At 34.4% G+C, this 16,372-nt stretch overlaps 1 protein-coding gene across 1 annotated transcript in view; it reads right to left on the reverse strand.

Annotated features, from left to right (window-relative positions):
• The window catches only part of NBEA (neurobeachin), a 719,303-nt gene that overhangs the window by 525,122 nt on the left and 177,809 nt on the right, over positions 1 to 16,372 (reverse strand). Inside the window, exons 19-24 of the mRNA XM_003800132.3 lie at positions 15,243 to 15,324; positions 14,766 to 14,889; positions 13,735 to 13,927; positions 11,045 to 12,061; positions 9,168 to 9,385; positions 7,016 to 7,169 (exon numbers count right to left, since the gene is read on the reverse strand). Of these exons, the coding sequence (XP_003800180.1) occupies positions 7,016 to 7,169; positions 9,168 to 9,385; positions 11,045 to 12,061; positions 13,735 to 13,927; positions 14,766 to 14,889; positions 15,243 to 15,324 (1,788 nt within the window). The remainder of the gene's footprint in view (positions 1 to 7,015; positions 7,170 to 9,167; positions 9,386 to 11,044; positions 12,062 to 13,734; positions 13,928 to 14,765; positions 14,890 to 15,242; positions 15,325 to 16,372) is intronic.

Raw genomic sequence — 16,372 nt, forward strand, 5'->3', positions numbered from 1 at the left:
ATCTTAACACAATAACTAAGAAAATGACATAAAGGCTATGTTAACCAGTTTGACAAAAATATTTCAAATTGTATATGAAAACAGCATACTGTACCCCATGATTGCATTAATGTACACAGTTATCATTTAATAAAAATAAAAAAAGAAAGAAAAAAAATACTAAAGTATGACCAGTATTATGAGGTGAACAAAATGAAAGCAAAAATAAAAACATTAGTAATTTTTCCAAATCTATTAGCTATATATTCTGATAATACAAAAGTAAATGATTTTTGTCATCATTCTTGGGCAGAAAAAGAAACTGCTTTCCTTTCTTATGAGTATGAAATACTAGGAGAGCTGTGGTCTCGATTACTTTTCTGAAGCAGAGAAAATTAAACTTTATAGGACATTGAATTAAATTCTAAACATTCAGTGTTCTAGATAATTGACCATAGTGGTCAAGTTATTTTATGGTTAATCCATATTCTTTACTTTTCTTCATTTTTTCCCTCAAATTCTTTGTTTTTGTTTATGACCAACTTAATATAGCAGAGAATGAAAGGATTCAACTGAGCCACAGAAACATTAACTCAAAAATCAACAACAAACATAATGCTCCTTCCTAATACCAAAGTTTGGTCAAACTACATGTTGAAAGGTCCAATGTTTTTTCCCATAGTTAAAACTATTGTTCTAATTTAGAACAATAAACTTCTCTTGTAATTTATTTTTTTTTACTTATGATTTTAAATAATCTAGGCAAAACTGAAACTTGAACAAGGTACTGCTTCTTCAAGAGTATTATTAATGAATTCATGGTCCTCAGTATCAACATAAACAAAGCATAAAATAAAATAATATAAAGCATATTCTTTTCTCCTCATGTTTCCATTCCAATACTTCCTTACAAGTAAGACTAAGCAGTTCAAAATGTTATTCCATGCTGGTGATACTGGAAGAACAACACATCAGTGCTATCCCCAGTACAGACTATTATATTCCTGGACAGAAAATAGAGCACTTCTGTGCCAATCTCATGCCATGGAAGTAGCAGATGAGAAGATTATACCATTTGAGTATTTTGATATCAAAATTAATCACCCATACTTATCTCAAATATTTTAAACATCAGAGTTCTGAATAATAGCAGGTTAATCTTATGAACAGGAAAACTATTCTATAATTATACATACTAACCCAAAAGGGACAAAATGTTTCCCAAAGGAGTTCAACAAAGAAAACTTCCATTAAGAGTCTTTTCCATCTAGTACACTTGATAAATACTACCTAATAAACTCTATGTGGAATAAGTAAAATACCCTTCAGTAAAGCAAGAAATTCAGGCTGAAGTGATAACTAGTAAATGGTGAAGCCGAGGTGAAAATACAGATCTGTCTTATGCTAAACCTTACACATGTTCCATTAAATCATGACTTCAAAAAAACTCATCTATGAGTCTCACTGATATTTAGAAACAAGGTTGTTTCTGATGAAAAGGAGTCTATTATCTGACGTCCACATTTACTCTGAGAAATGGGAAGAGATACATTCCTGGGTTGAGCTTTGTGCCCTTTTATTTTTTTAAATGAGAAACTGTAAAGAATAATTTGTAGCATTCTACCTATCCTTTCAAAATTTAATACAGTTCAACATTAGAAATGTCAAGTGACAAAAAAAAAAATATGTATGGCTGAGTGTAAAGAGTTCATATATCTTCTAATAGAATGTAATGACCACATATTTTTTGGACAGTAAAACTGTCTTAAAAATTAAACTTTAATAAATGGTTAGTATGTCAAATTTGAAGGTCAAATTCTTGCTTAATATGAAAGAATTAACTACTGAAGTTTGAACTACTGAATTTTCAAACCTCTACAATAAGTAATCAAGTTTTCACAAGAAATCATTATAGTATGATGTTACTTTACGTGAAGCCAATGGTTTGCCAGTGGCCCACAGGTCAAATTGGCCCCACCACCTTGATTTTTTTTAAATAAAGCTTTACTAAACCATATGGATGATTATTTGTTTATGTACAGTAGAACCTCCATAGGTGACCACCTCCCTACAGTGACCACCTACTTACATTAACTTAATATTCACAGACCAGCCATACACCACATATACTCAATGCAAGACTAACCTCTATGTATTGACCACCTCTGTAAGTTGTATCTTGACCACTTGGACTATGACACACAATATTAATTTACCTTCTATAACCTGTCCAGTTCAGTCTACTGTACACCAAAGGGTAGAAGACGGGGGCTTTGCCCCTTAATTTTATTATATTTTTTCTTTAGTATAAGTTCTTTTTTCATGTTTTATTATTACCGCATATTGGATTAGGACTAAAATCTTACTGTTTATCACGTGTTGCAGAAGATTTTTTCAACATGAACGACTGGTCTGAATTATAGGTAGACCCTACAACTACCGAACAATTTTATAGCTAATCAAGACATAAGGGCCCAAAGAAAAGCACTCAAAGGGATGACACTGAAGAGGTTGATCTTCTACATTATCTGGGAAGCAGCAGTCAAAGAAAGATGGCAGAATATTTTGGTGTTAGCGAGACCACAGTGAGCAACTTCTAAAAAGGTAACATGAATATCTGGAGAGAGATAGTAAGGCAAACAGAAAAGAAGGAAAGCTTCCCTTCATGAAGGCAAGGAAGCCACATGAAGCTGTTTCAAACAAATGAGGGCAGTTAACAACCAAATCACCAGCCTGAGGAGCCATGAATTTGCAAAACAATTCCCACAAGAATTCAGGATGGCAGATTCCCAAGCCTCATGTAGTGGGCTTTAGAAACTTAACACTCAGTGAGAGGAGATCTAGAAATTCTTGTGTGGTTAATCTATTAAAGTTCCAGAGGAAATTGTAAAGAGTTCATGAAAAAGTTCCCCCACTTCACACGAGGATTCAAAGATGACATCTTAATTACTGACAAGTGTAGACTCTTGTTCAAGGTGATCCCTAACAGGAGCCTCCTCATGAGGGGTGACAGAGATAAGAGTGGAAAACTTTGCAAAGAACCTGTCACAGTTCTGCTTCCCACTAGCTCAAGCAGAGAGAAACTAAGTCCCTTGGGGATTTGTAAATTGGCAATGCCATACATATTCAAGAACCTGTGTCCTGAAGACCTCCCCATCACCTGGAGATCAAACAAATCAGCATGGATGACTGATGACCTATTTGAGGAATAGGCAAGGGGTATCACCTGAAAAAAGAAGAAATGGTCTATTCTACTGACAGTAGACAAGTGTGCTGACCACACACAAAGTGAATCATCGCAAATACAACGCTGAAATTTCTGCCTCCAAATACAACCTAAAAAATACAACCTCTTGTCTAAGGCATCATCAAAACATTGAAAATGTACTGCTGACCCTAGCTCCTGCAGTGGGTCCTTACTAAGACACAGGTTTGTGTTTCAGTAATGTGGCCTGCCTATAGAAGCAATTTCTTCCACTGTGTAAGTTAACACTCAGGATGCTGTCCTCTGGATCAGTTCTGCTTGAAAGAAAGTTCAACCAGAAACAGTATAGAAGTGTTTCATGAAAGTTGGATTTGTCACAACCCAAGAGCACAAAGTTTTGGCCTCATCAGATAGTTCATTTCCCACAGCAGAATTCAAAGGAGTAGATTTTGAAGGTTTTGTTGCAATGGATGATGAGGTGGCAACATGTAACGAACCTGACCCAGAAGCAATTGTCCAGGCAACATTCACCAAAATACAGACGAGTATAAAAGTGCATGAAGTAGCTGATGAAGTGGAAGAAGGAACTGATGATACAGAAATTATAGAGACTCCAAAAGAAGAGGAAGTCAGTTATTTGATAATACAGTTGAGGTAACGAGCTGTTAAAAAACGCTGAAGTAGGCTGAGTGGGTACCTAGCACTGAGAGTGCTTTCTCCATTTAAAGTTTGTAGTAAGAGTAAGAAACAGACCAAGATTGACTCTTTTTTTCAGAAAGAGGGAGTAAACCATGTGAAAATAATAAATGTACTGATTTTGTATGATACTGTATGTATGATTTTATGTCTTGATTATGCATGATTTTGTACAGTAGTCTCTAATAAAAGTTGTGTAAGTAAACTACATGTACCTATCAGGACAGCAAGCCTAGTTCTCCTCTCACTAGTTGAGTGGAAGTTCCTAAAGCCAACCACCTCCCTATGTTGACCCATTTGTTACAGACCCTTGGGTGGTCAACTTACAGAGGTTCCGCTATATTGTCTATGGCTGCTTCTGTGCTGCCACCACAGAGTTAAACAACGGGGACAAATACCATACAGCGTATAAAACCTAAAATATCTACCATCTGGCCTCACACAGAAAAAGTTTGCCAACTACTGCCACAAATCATCATCACTTCTATTTATTCAAAAACTATATACCTGCATATTAATATATGAGTATTTTTAAAACTCTATATATCTAAACAAAATTATAGGATCACCCAAATATTAGTTTCAAAGGTTTCAAGCATTGAAAATCCAATGGTATCTACAAGACAATGTTTCCCTTCGGTAATCTGTAAGTTGCCAATGCTTCCTTTCACATTTATCTCTTCTAAAGTTCTCTTCTGGCTTTTAACATTTTAAATATATGTTTAAAAAGCCATATTTTTAGTTCTAATTTCCTGTTTTACTCAAATTCCTACTTCTTTCCTAACTTTTCCCTCTACTACACTTCAACTTATATCACGAGTACTATACAATTCAATAACACAAAAACAACACCCAGTGGTCAGCACCAATCTTGGTTCTACCAGATACGAAGGGGGAGAATGGTTCTGGATGTTTCTTTGTAGAAATCAGTTCATTCAAAGAACATAAAATCAGGTACACTGTATAACCAGGCATAGGTACAATCAGTTAATGGACCAAAATAACAGAAATATGGAAACAGAGAAATAAATAAACGTTTCCACAATTGAATGAATTCCTGAGTCCACTGAGAACAATGGAAGCAGTAAGCAATTTCAAATTCCAATCTATAGTGGAAGAAACTGCTTGGGTAATAATTCTGGGAGTCCAACCTCAAAATGTCAGTATCTTTATTGTAAATTCATTATAAATTTGGGTGGTGAGTATATAACCATAATGTTTAGGGCCAGGCATGGTGGCTCACACCTGTAATCCCAGCACTCTGCGAGGCCGAGGCCAGTAAGTTGCCTGAGCTCACAGGTTCCAGACCAGCCTGAGTAAGAGAGAGACCTCATCTCTAAAAGTAGTGGGGTATTGTGGTGGGTGCCTATAGTCCCAGCTACTTGGGAGGCTGAGATGAATCACTTAAGCCCAAGAGTTGAGGTTGCTGTGAGCTCTGATGCCACGGCACTCTACCAAGGGTGACAAAGTGAAACTCTGTATCAGAAAAAAAAAAAATCATAATTAAAAATTACTTCATTAATTTAGTATTTTCTCTATTTTGATAGTTAAGAATCTTTGGCTTTAAAATTTAGAAGACTAGTCATGTGAATGTTTCAAACCTATGCAAATTTTAATAACCGAGTGTTAAACTGTATATATAAAGATCAGTTTTTGTTTTACACAATATTTTAAGACATGTAATATTACATTTCAAAGTTAATTTAATATATATGATAATAAATGCTAATTCATAAGACATAAACCAAAATTTATATGAAAAAAAAATGCCAAAGGATTTAGTCTTTGATGTATAAAATTTTAATAATGTTCTCCATGTCTCAATATTAGAATTTTTTTTTTTGAGACATAAGTCTCACTTTGTCATCCTCAGTAGAGTGCCATGGCGTCATAGCTCACAGCAACCTCAAAATCCTGGGCTTAAGTGATTCTCTTGCCTCAGCCTCCCAAATAGCTGGAACTACAGAGGCCCACCACAACGTCTGGCTACAGAATGTATTTTTAAAATCACACATATACCAGAATTTGGTACAAATCACAAGAGGAAACTAGAGGTTAAAGAGAAGGAATGGAATGTGAAACTCTTGATACCTGCTCTCTTTATACACCATCAACTATCTATACTCCTCTTCCTGGCCCCATTTCCTTGAGTTAGCTGCTAATTTGATTAAAGCCCTAAGAATGACCTTCTCTGATGCATCCCCTCCTAAACTAGGCTGGCTGCCTTTGTGGCCTCATGAGTAAATTCATGGATAAAATAGGGGTGTATGTGCCTGGAGGTGTGTGTGAGGATACAAAATGTTGCTGCTAATACTGAAGCTTCCATGCTGCCCTGGAGGTAAGTGGCATTGACAAAAGGATAATAAGAAAAAGTGTCATGTAGGAAAGCTTGTTAAAGTCAGAGATCAATGTGAAAACGCTGTCTCATCAAGTAATAGAGAGCTTAATAAAACGGCAGTGTTATCTCTGGCAGATGTATACTTTCTGTATTTAAGGATGAGTTTCCAACATGGCAGTAAGAACATGGGTAATATGGAAAGCACAGTTCTATATTTTTTTCACATTTCAGTGAGTAGCTATGGAGTCTACTTTGGTACAAATCAAATATATTTTTAAATGACAACTAATATATAAAGTTAACATGTTCTACTGTATTTTAAGTGAAGTACAGAATTACCACTAGATGTTTTTCAAATGTATTATTTTAATACATATCAATCTTTTATAAAGAAACAAATAGAGCCAATGCTAGATTTTTAAAAAATAAATGTTGAACCAGTAGATAGTCAGATGAAAATGTTAAATATCAATAATTTTAACAGTTTTTTAATATTACAGTTTTGAAGAGGTAGGCAATAAAATAAAGTGAAATCATTTAAAGTTACAGCTCTTTACAAGTATTTATCAGAATAATTCTGATGGATATATAAATTTAATTGGTTAATAGAATAGGTCTGGTTAAAATTCACTTCTTAAAGTACAGACTACCACTTTAAGTGGTTCTCAACCTTCCTAATGCCGCAACCCTTTAATACAGTACCTGTGGGTGGTGACCCACAGATTGAGAATCGCTGACTAAGTGCTCAAGTCACGTAATTATAAAGTATAACCACTAGATGGAGGCAAAGTACTTACAGTTGGTGATGTAGCAGCAGAGAGCAAAGGCAAAATTCCTCCACAAGCAATGATGATGTTGTCTACCATTTGGGAAATGAGGTGAATTGTGTTATGTACAAAAATAATATTTTCATTGCTATTGACAAAATCCATTACAGACTTTGTGGAATGGCTAAAATAACATAAAGGAAAACAAATGAATAGTTACTTTGCTTACAAATCAAGTGTTTACATGCTTTATTTAGTATAACATTTTTAAAGTAAAAAATATTCACAATATATCGAAAAGAGCTAGAAAAATTTAAATTGGAGTTATTAGAAAGGATAACAATTTACAACTGAAGTATTATATTACAAAAACTAAGTACTCATCTCTGCAAGGTTTTTATGTCCAATTATATTAACTAATTACTTTATCTCTGCTTGAAAAATACAGTATTAATAATAGTAGATTTTAAGACATGGCTAGGTCAATGAATTTGGCTAAATATATTATTTTTTTGGCCAAAAGTGGCTGTTTTGTGTTGAAAGGCAAAACCTTTAAATATATAAAGTATGCGCCTAATATTAACGATAATATGGAAACTCAAAACATAACCACAAAATTTCATAAATAAAAAAAATTGAAATGAAAGCCTTGAAAAATTAACTGAAAGCTTCATTTTTACACAGTTTCAATTTGTCATATCACCTATGACACACCTTTGACTACCCATATGCAAAATGCATCCTCCTAGTCACAAAAGGGACATGGTAGGGAAATATAAATAATTCAGTAAAATTCAAGAACTTATCATTTAAATAAAAGGAAAGAAAGATCTCATAGTACGTTGGCAGTGAGATTTTCCAACATAAAACATGTAATGTAGATGCCCCCCAAATACATATTAAAATATATATATTTATATACATATATATCTGCTTTAGTCTGATGTCAGTCAAAAATATGAAATATTTTCTAAAGGGAAAAATGAAAAAAGAGATTACTCCATGATCAATTTTGAATCAATGATTCTCACCTTTTTAGAGTTGGGAAAAACTATTAGTGTTTATCTCGAATATCAAGACATTCTTCCCTATCCTACAAGTAAAGTGCTATCTTTGAAAATTTCATTTATATTAAATTCCATCTGGGGGAATTTCTTAAGACCTCCAGAAAGAAAACAAAAAGACATAGCGTGTGGATGGAAGAAAAGCTGATTATCACCTGGGGCTAATAATATTATAATAATTATTATAATTATAATTAGTAAATAAGATTATTTATCTTCATACTCTGATCTTTGAGTTAATAGTAATATATTATTATTACCTAGTATTTCAGTTTCCTGAGTTACTATCTCTAGGTAATGTATCATACAACAACAGCAATGAAAACATGTAAGTCTAGAACAAACTGATTAAATAAAATCAAAAGTAAAAAAAAAACTTTCTACAGCAGACTCCACTGACACAATATTAGTCATGACTTCTCTGCTAACACTATCTAGATTTTGCTCTGTTACTGAGCTGACTTGGGTATAAGAAGGTTGGCCCCACCTCAGTTACAAGGTAATCAGTCCTGGTCCATATAATATAATCCTGCTGGCTCATGAGACATAATAGGAACATTTCTTGAGAGGCTCTTTAAAAAGAGAGAAAAGAAGAAAAGGCAAAAGAGCAGAAAGGGGAGAGAGAGGAATAAGAGGGAGAGGAAAATTGGAAGAGGAGGAAGAAGAGTAATCCTGCCTTTTGGTTTGGGCAAATTTCTTCTGCTGAACTGATGCTGGGGGCTGAAGCAGCCTCCTTGAATCCTAACAGGAGAACCTGCAGAAGCAGAGAAGCCAGCTGAGTCCTAAGACTGGCATGCTACTAACTGCGGAAGCTGCTAAGGGCGGGTATTCTGTTACTTACAGCCATCAACTCTCATACATACACACGCAGATGATATAGTCTCATAATTGATTTTTTTGTATATGCTATTCGAAAATTAAATCAAAAATTAAGAAAGGTAATGGTTTAATTTACATAGATTTGTCTTTCAGTGTTTATATTTGAACTGCTATCCACTAACTGCTCAAATACTTCAACCTCTAAAAACATACATGTCAAACTTTTTTGTTATCTTTTTTATACAGAACAGACAGATTTTAATTTTTTCTTTCCATTCATAAAAAGGAAATATCTCTACCTCCTCCAAACATGTACATCTGTTTCCAATGCAAATAGCAAATCAGTGAGAAGCCGTTGATGCATTGGAGACCATTTAAACTCAGGAATACGAAACATTGTAGTACGTGGACCCGGGCTAAACTGGCGCCGCTGCTCCTCGGTCATTGGCATTCCTCGAAATCCTAAATCCACTCGGAGATCTCGGTCTTGTTGGGTAATTGACCTACCCTGAACAGCCTAAAGAAAAAAAAGGTGAACTTTTGTGGAATACAAAAGAAATACCTTATTTCAAAATGAAACAGTGAGCATAAAAAGTGAGTAAAGCTTCTGCATATAACATTAGTAGGTTAATATGTTTCACATATATTATTCATGTGGTGATTTCTTGCACACAAACCTTTTTGAGCTGAAAAGGCTAGATTGTTGGTTCTATTTTGCTGTTGCTGAAACTAGTCAAGGTATTCAAATACCTATGGTTAACACGAAAGTTCACATGGAAAACTAGACCCTCTTTACCCTTTTCTGAGGTCTTCCCAGTACACCACTTCACTTGTTTAAGGAAGTAAGTATATATGAAGTGAAGTTTACTAGATTTATGCCATCAACTAACTGTAAATAAAACATATTAGAAATATTACTTGAACAGATTCAAGTCAATTTCAAAGTCTTTTTCACTCATAATACCTCAAGCCTGTGACAAATTAGAAAAAAAATGAACTCCAAGTGAAAAACAGGCAAGCCTAGTGTGTTCAACAGGCAAGCTTACTGTCCAATAAACAATACATGTTTTCCATTATTTAACATCTGCACCTAATTCAATATCCTCATCCCCTGGCAATTATCACCACAGTGCAACTGGCACAGAAATGGAAACTGGCAGGTAGAGAACAACTAAAGTTACCTTTCCCACACAGAATATATTGTTAAGGATTCTGATTTGAGTACAAAGACACAAGTAAGGCTTGGTTTACTCTTTATAAATAATGAAAAGACTTTATCTTCAATGACATTAAAAGGCAAGTGAAACACAGACGAAAACAAAACCCAAATCATTAAGGGTAAAAGTATCATGAAAATTTCTTAAACTCACAACCATAAAGTATTGTTTAGTCTGGAAGATAAGGAAGGAAGAAGTCCTAACTTAAATCTCACCAATTAAAATCCATATTAGAAAATGTTACCTGTTTTTAATTTTACTCTGGTGAGGCGAAAGCTGAAGCACTAACATTTCACAATCACCAGACCTAAGTTTTCTCATAACAAATTTCTATCCATGTGGTTGAAAAAAAAAATCTCACTTCTAATCATTTTAATTTTTCTTAGCCAAGTTACCTACCTCACACAGTTGTTCTAAGGATTAAATCTAAAAATATACAGCACAGTACCTGGAACATAATAGGCACTTGAGAAATAATCGTTGCCTCTTCCCTTCCCCTTCACTTTATCAGTTTAATCTGGGCTCCAAGTCCTCTTTTCTATAATAGAAACAAGAGGCCCAGGCCCGAAGCTTAAAAGGTCAAAATTAATCAAATATTCAGAATGAAGACCTGAACTATTTGAGTCATAAATGGTTAGAACTGGTAGAAACCTTATATTTTAATATTTTATAGAGACCATATTTTAATAGAATATGAACTCTTATACTATGCAAGGAAACTTAGGCCCAGAGAGGTTAAGCAAAGTTAGACAAAAGAATGTGTCAGAGTTGGAAATATAATTAAGATATTCCTAATTTCTTATATGTATGCAACCATACTACTAATTCCATACATTACTACAATAACACGATTGAAAAAAAAATGATGTAATTGATGAGAAATTTACTCTGCGTTGGTGCTATCAATTCAGTATCTACCCAATGAATCTTCTTGGTATAACCTATACAAGATAGCTTACTTGTGTCGTCGCAGTTGTCTGGATTTTTCGGATCTCTTTTCCTGATTCTTTGCCATCATCGGATCTCTCAGTATCTGAAATTATACTTCCTGCATCAATATTTGGTACAATTTTGTTACCTGAAGACTCAGTTTCCAGAGTTGTAGCAGTCATTTCAGCGTACTCTAACCCCTTAGTCGATGATGCTAAATCTCTTTCAGAAATACTACTCATTCCATCTGAAGTTGTATGGATTTTGAACTCTTTTTCTTCTATTACACTTGATGCACAAGTTAAGTCTACACTACCAGTCATGTGAGCAAGCAATCCAAGATCATCACTAACACCAAGATGTACTTGTGTGTCCTGAATATTTGGAATAATGTGATTGCTTGAAAGTTCAGGGAGGAGTTTCTCATCCTGTTTGGGTATTTTATCAAAGAGAAATGATGTACTGTTATTGGGAAGTTCCTCTTTTTCATCTGCTAATGTTATTAATGGACCATTGTCCTTTTCTTCATTTTTTTTAATAATACCAACACTTCCATGTACGTTGTTCTGGAGTTTCTCAACAGCAGCACTATATACATTATCCAACAAAGATTCAACCTCCACAAGGGCACCGTTCTCTCCTCCTACTAAAGTCTCCGGGGATAAATCCATATCGTCAAGCTTTACTTCTGTTGCTTCCACTTTCTCTGCTTTTATATCAACTAAAAGGTCATGCACTTCCACATGTACCCCACTTCCCGGTCTATCCGAACTTCCGAGAATATCATCAGACACTTTTGTTGACATGAGTAAGTCACGGGTATCTGTGCTGACAGGATAGTCTGTCTCACTTTCTGGACTCTGGCTTTGGGAAAGATCTTCTATCTCTCGGATTTCCAGTCCACCTTTTGCTCCTGTTGTCTGTGATGAAAGACCAGAGATGGTGCTTACGTTGCCTTTCTTTCCCTTTTTAATGTTTTCCTCCTCTTGTCTTTGATATTCTTCATACATTTTAGCTAGGTATTCCTTATGTGCTTCATAAGTGACCTGAAGAGGAAGGAAAGCAAACATTAAGGCATTCTGTATGTGTATGTCAAAAAATAATGACACAAATAAAATTATGGCAATCGCAAAAGCAGTACCAGAAATTTTAAGCTTTACAAGTTTGTATGTGTTAATCCTAAAAAAAAGTACTTAATGTAATTAAGTAATTGGTAATAATCAACAATTGTAGCCATATATATAACTTATTATAAGACTTGCCCCCAAATCACACAGGTATGCTAGCAATATTCAAGTGTTTTCTAAGTTACGTATTTCAGTGTTACCCTAATATGCTGATCAACTCCCATACATTTATTTACACTTACCCAGAGAAATGGTAGCTAATTGTATACAATTTCCAAGGTACTATCACTACAACAGATTTAAGCATCTATTGCTCATGCATGAATCTACCGTAACAAAAAAATTCAAACATATCTATAAATATATAAATTTATAAACTGCTAAAAAAATCACAGTTTTATTTTTACATATGAATTTGTTACTTTATATGTTTGTTTAGGTATAATCAGGAAATATATTTTGTACACAGAGATTTGCAATGTTATTTTCTTTGCTATTTTCAAATTTTTTAAAGCAATGCTAAATGTGAGCTGTTAATATGTGAGAAAATGTGAAGCCATTACAGAAATAAAAGCTCTTTAAAAATCTGAAACCCTTTCTGATAGACACAGGTGACATTAATTTGAATTTAAAGGATAGAGAAACAAAGTTTTAACTTGAGAGAGACTTTCCTTTAAAGATGATCATGATTTTACAGAAAGAGAAAGCAAGTGTCAACAGTGGAAGTCGGCAATCTATCACCCAGGGGCCAAATCTAATGATCAGTTTTAGTAACTAAAGTTTTATGGGAACAAAGCCATGTTCATTTTCTTGCATATTTCTATGGATGCTTTCACATCGCACAACAGAGTTGAGCTGTTGTACCACAACAACTGGAGACAGCCCACACAGCCTATAATATTTTACTATCTATCCCCTTGAAAAAAAAAATTTAACCCCTGTTCAAAGGGATTAAATGATCTCCTAAAATCACAAAACTCAATTATTGCCCAGACTGGATTGAAAGCCAAACTTCTGACACCCAGGCTTCTTCTCTAACACTACTTGATGACAACTCACACCTCTGAATTTACAGAATCTAGTAGCATATACTTCTATGCCTTAAATCACTACTTCACTTTACCAAAGAGCAAATATTTAAAGTACAGACATACAGTCTTAAGATTTAAAATAAAAGATAATGCAATCAGAATTATCTCTAAACCTAAGCACCTTAAATGCATTTATAACTCACTGGGAAATGTAAACATTCAGACAACTCTAAAAATGTCTTTAAAATACACTTTAAAAACAGTTTCATGAAATATTATTCTTTGTTAAAAGCGCAATTGGCCCAGAGTCAAGTTCTCAGATCTGCTATGAAATAGAAGTGGTACACCTTTGGGGGTAAAATTCCTAATTAGAATTAGGAATTAAATGATCTAAAACATACTTTCAAGCTCTAATCACCTATGAACCAAGGGAGGAAAAACAGAAAAGAGAATAGAGATAAAAGACTCTGCCAAAATCTAAGATGCCCACAAGATGGCACCAGATGAGTGTTTATAGCCATTTAATCCACTGATGAAAAAAAATATTAAGTCCCTGGTTACCTTAGAATGAGCTATTGAGAGTGTATCCACCCAGACTCTCCAGCCTCCCCATTCATATTTTATTGCATGATACAAAAGAATCCGAAAGATATTGTAGACCATCTCAGTAATCTTCTGTTCCTCAGAGTTTTTAGGGTTAATATAGCCAAGAGAAAACATCCAGTCCTGCCACACGGAACACTGCAATAAACATCTAGAGGAGAAAAAGATATCATCAGTAATGCCTAAATTAAATTAGAACTTGCTAATTTGAAATTTAGGGAAAAAAATGAAAAGATGATCTGACCTAGGTAAAGCAAAGCACAAGGACATTCTGCATATTCTGTGTTTGATACCAGGAATGACTGCCCACATTTCTTTACTTGGAAAAGTTCTAATGATCATTCAAACTCACTTTCCTAACTTACCCAGTCATGTTTACTGTTTCTCTACTTTCTTTTCAGTGCTGACACTTACCATGCACTGAATACACTACAGATGAATCACTGCCTGTGGTTGTCTTTCCCACTCGACGGTACTGAGACTGTGCGCTGAGACTCCCTGTGCAGCACAGTGCTTTATACACAACAGACAGCCTGTGTTAAATAAAGACTGAGGCAGTGACTGCCAGGGAACTCACAGTCTGCGTCCCTATGACCCAGCTAACCAGCTCAGAAATGCATGACAACAGTTAAGTCCTAAGACTACCTTGGAGGAAAAGCATAGATGAGTATGGGCAGATATAACACAATTACAACTAAAAGTACTGTTGGTGACAGGTACTCCCAAAAGGAACCATACATTTTAAGGTTTTATGTATACATCTATAATTATAATATCCATGTAATTAAATCAAATCATATAAAAATAAGTAGAATTATATTGAATATAAATTTTAATCAAAGAAACATATGATACCTTTTCTAATGATTTAAAGTATTTAGCAATATTAGAAATAGTTGACTTTCTTTTACTTGAAAGGCATTGAAAATTAAGGAGAAACAAAGATGAATTATAGAATGAAGATTACTTACAGTATTCAAATAGCTTACCTTCTATTTTCCCGGCTGTTACTAAAAAGTTTTATCATGTCAGATAAAAATAAGCGACGAACTTCCATCAGTTCTGCACTTGGTGTAGAGTTTTTTAATAAAGTTGCCACCACCTTAAGAATCACTGGTTAAAAAAAAAAAAACTTGAGGATTTATAACTATGTCATATTTTCAACTCAAAAACAATTTACAAGTTTTTTTGTTTGTTTGTTTGTTTTTTTGTAGAGACAGTCTCACTCTGTCACCCTGGGTAGAGTGCCGTGGCATTACAGCTCACAGCAACCTGCAACTCCTGGGCTCAGGCAATTCTCTTCCCTCAGCCTCTCGAGTAGCTAGAATTTACAAGTTTTCAAACAACTACTTGGCACTATTATAGTGCTGTGAACTAAGTAAATACTACAATGTTTTACAAGGTAAGGAAAGTTTTTAATCAGCCTCCTACGTCTGCATTATAATAAAGAAATGCCATTTGCTCACTTGGATTCTGAATTTTCACTGTAGAATCTGGCTCTGGATGTGGTTTGTGTACAACTTGAGTACACACTTGCTCTGTCAAGATCTGAAAGATGAAGAATTTTCAGTTCATTTAGAAAATGATTTAACTCATAATTATGAAACATAGATACACAAAGAAACTGAAAAAAATGTGAATTAGAGTCAAATCAAAAGAAATATCCAGACATTTTCTAATGAATCCATGTATATATAAATTCTTTAACTCTGTATTCCTCAAATTTTATTTATTATGGATACAGACAAAAGCAGAACAAATATTCATGGAAGGAAAGATTAATTAGCAAATCCATTGGTTTATTCTGTTTGCAATACTTTTTCAGTATACATCGTTAACTTACCAATGTTGGGAGAATTGTAAGGGTTGATTCCCTGTATCATCAATTAAAATAATATAAAATAAGTAAATAAGAAAATAATGTCTGAGATGGGGTTTCTACTTCAAAATGAAGCATGATGAAGGAAAGGTCTCCTAACAATGTGGCTATTGGCATTTACTGATGAGTGTATTTTTAAAATTTATTTCAAATAACAAAAATGACAACAGTTGACCAAATAAAGGAAAGACAGAATTCTAAAACATTTATTAACTTTTCCACTGAACTGTAGGGTGTACAACTGTGGGATTCTGCAGCCTTCTGCCACTCTGCCATCCCCAGTGATAAGCACTGGTGTCTGCTGCACTCCCAGCACGGGATGAGTATTTGTGAAACGGAAGGAAGGATGAATGTACTTCAGACTATTCACTGTGTTTTAGGCCTTAGCCTGTGTATATCCATACTTTTACATGAGCCGACATCCAACTTATGTATAACTTATAAACAGAGGCTATTACAGTAAGTCCCTGAGTTGCAAACACTCAACTGACGTATGACTCGCACTTATGAATGGTGGGTAGTACAGGTAAGAGGCAAATGTACCTGCTTCAACTTACATCCAAATTCAACTTCAGAACAAAGAAAACTACACAAGCTATCTTGTTCATAACCTGGGGATTGCCTGTATATATAAACCTAATAAGACTATCTTTAATAAAGACATAATTTTATATTAGTGATTTAATTCCTGTTTAGTTTTAACATGTTAAATTCTGA

This window comes from Otolemur garnettii, unplaced genomic scaffold, assembly GCF_000181295.1.
Source record: "Otolemur garnettii isolate 467f Iridium unplaced genomic scaffold, OtoGar3 scaffold00167, whole genome shotgun sequence".
Lineage (NCBI taxonomy): Eukaryota > Metazoa > Chordata > Mammalia > Primates > Galagidae > Otolemur > Otolemur garnettii.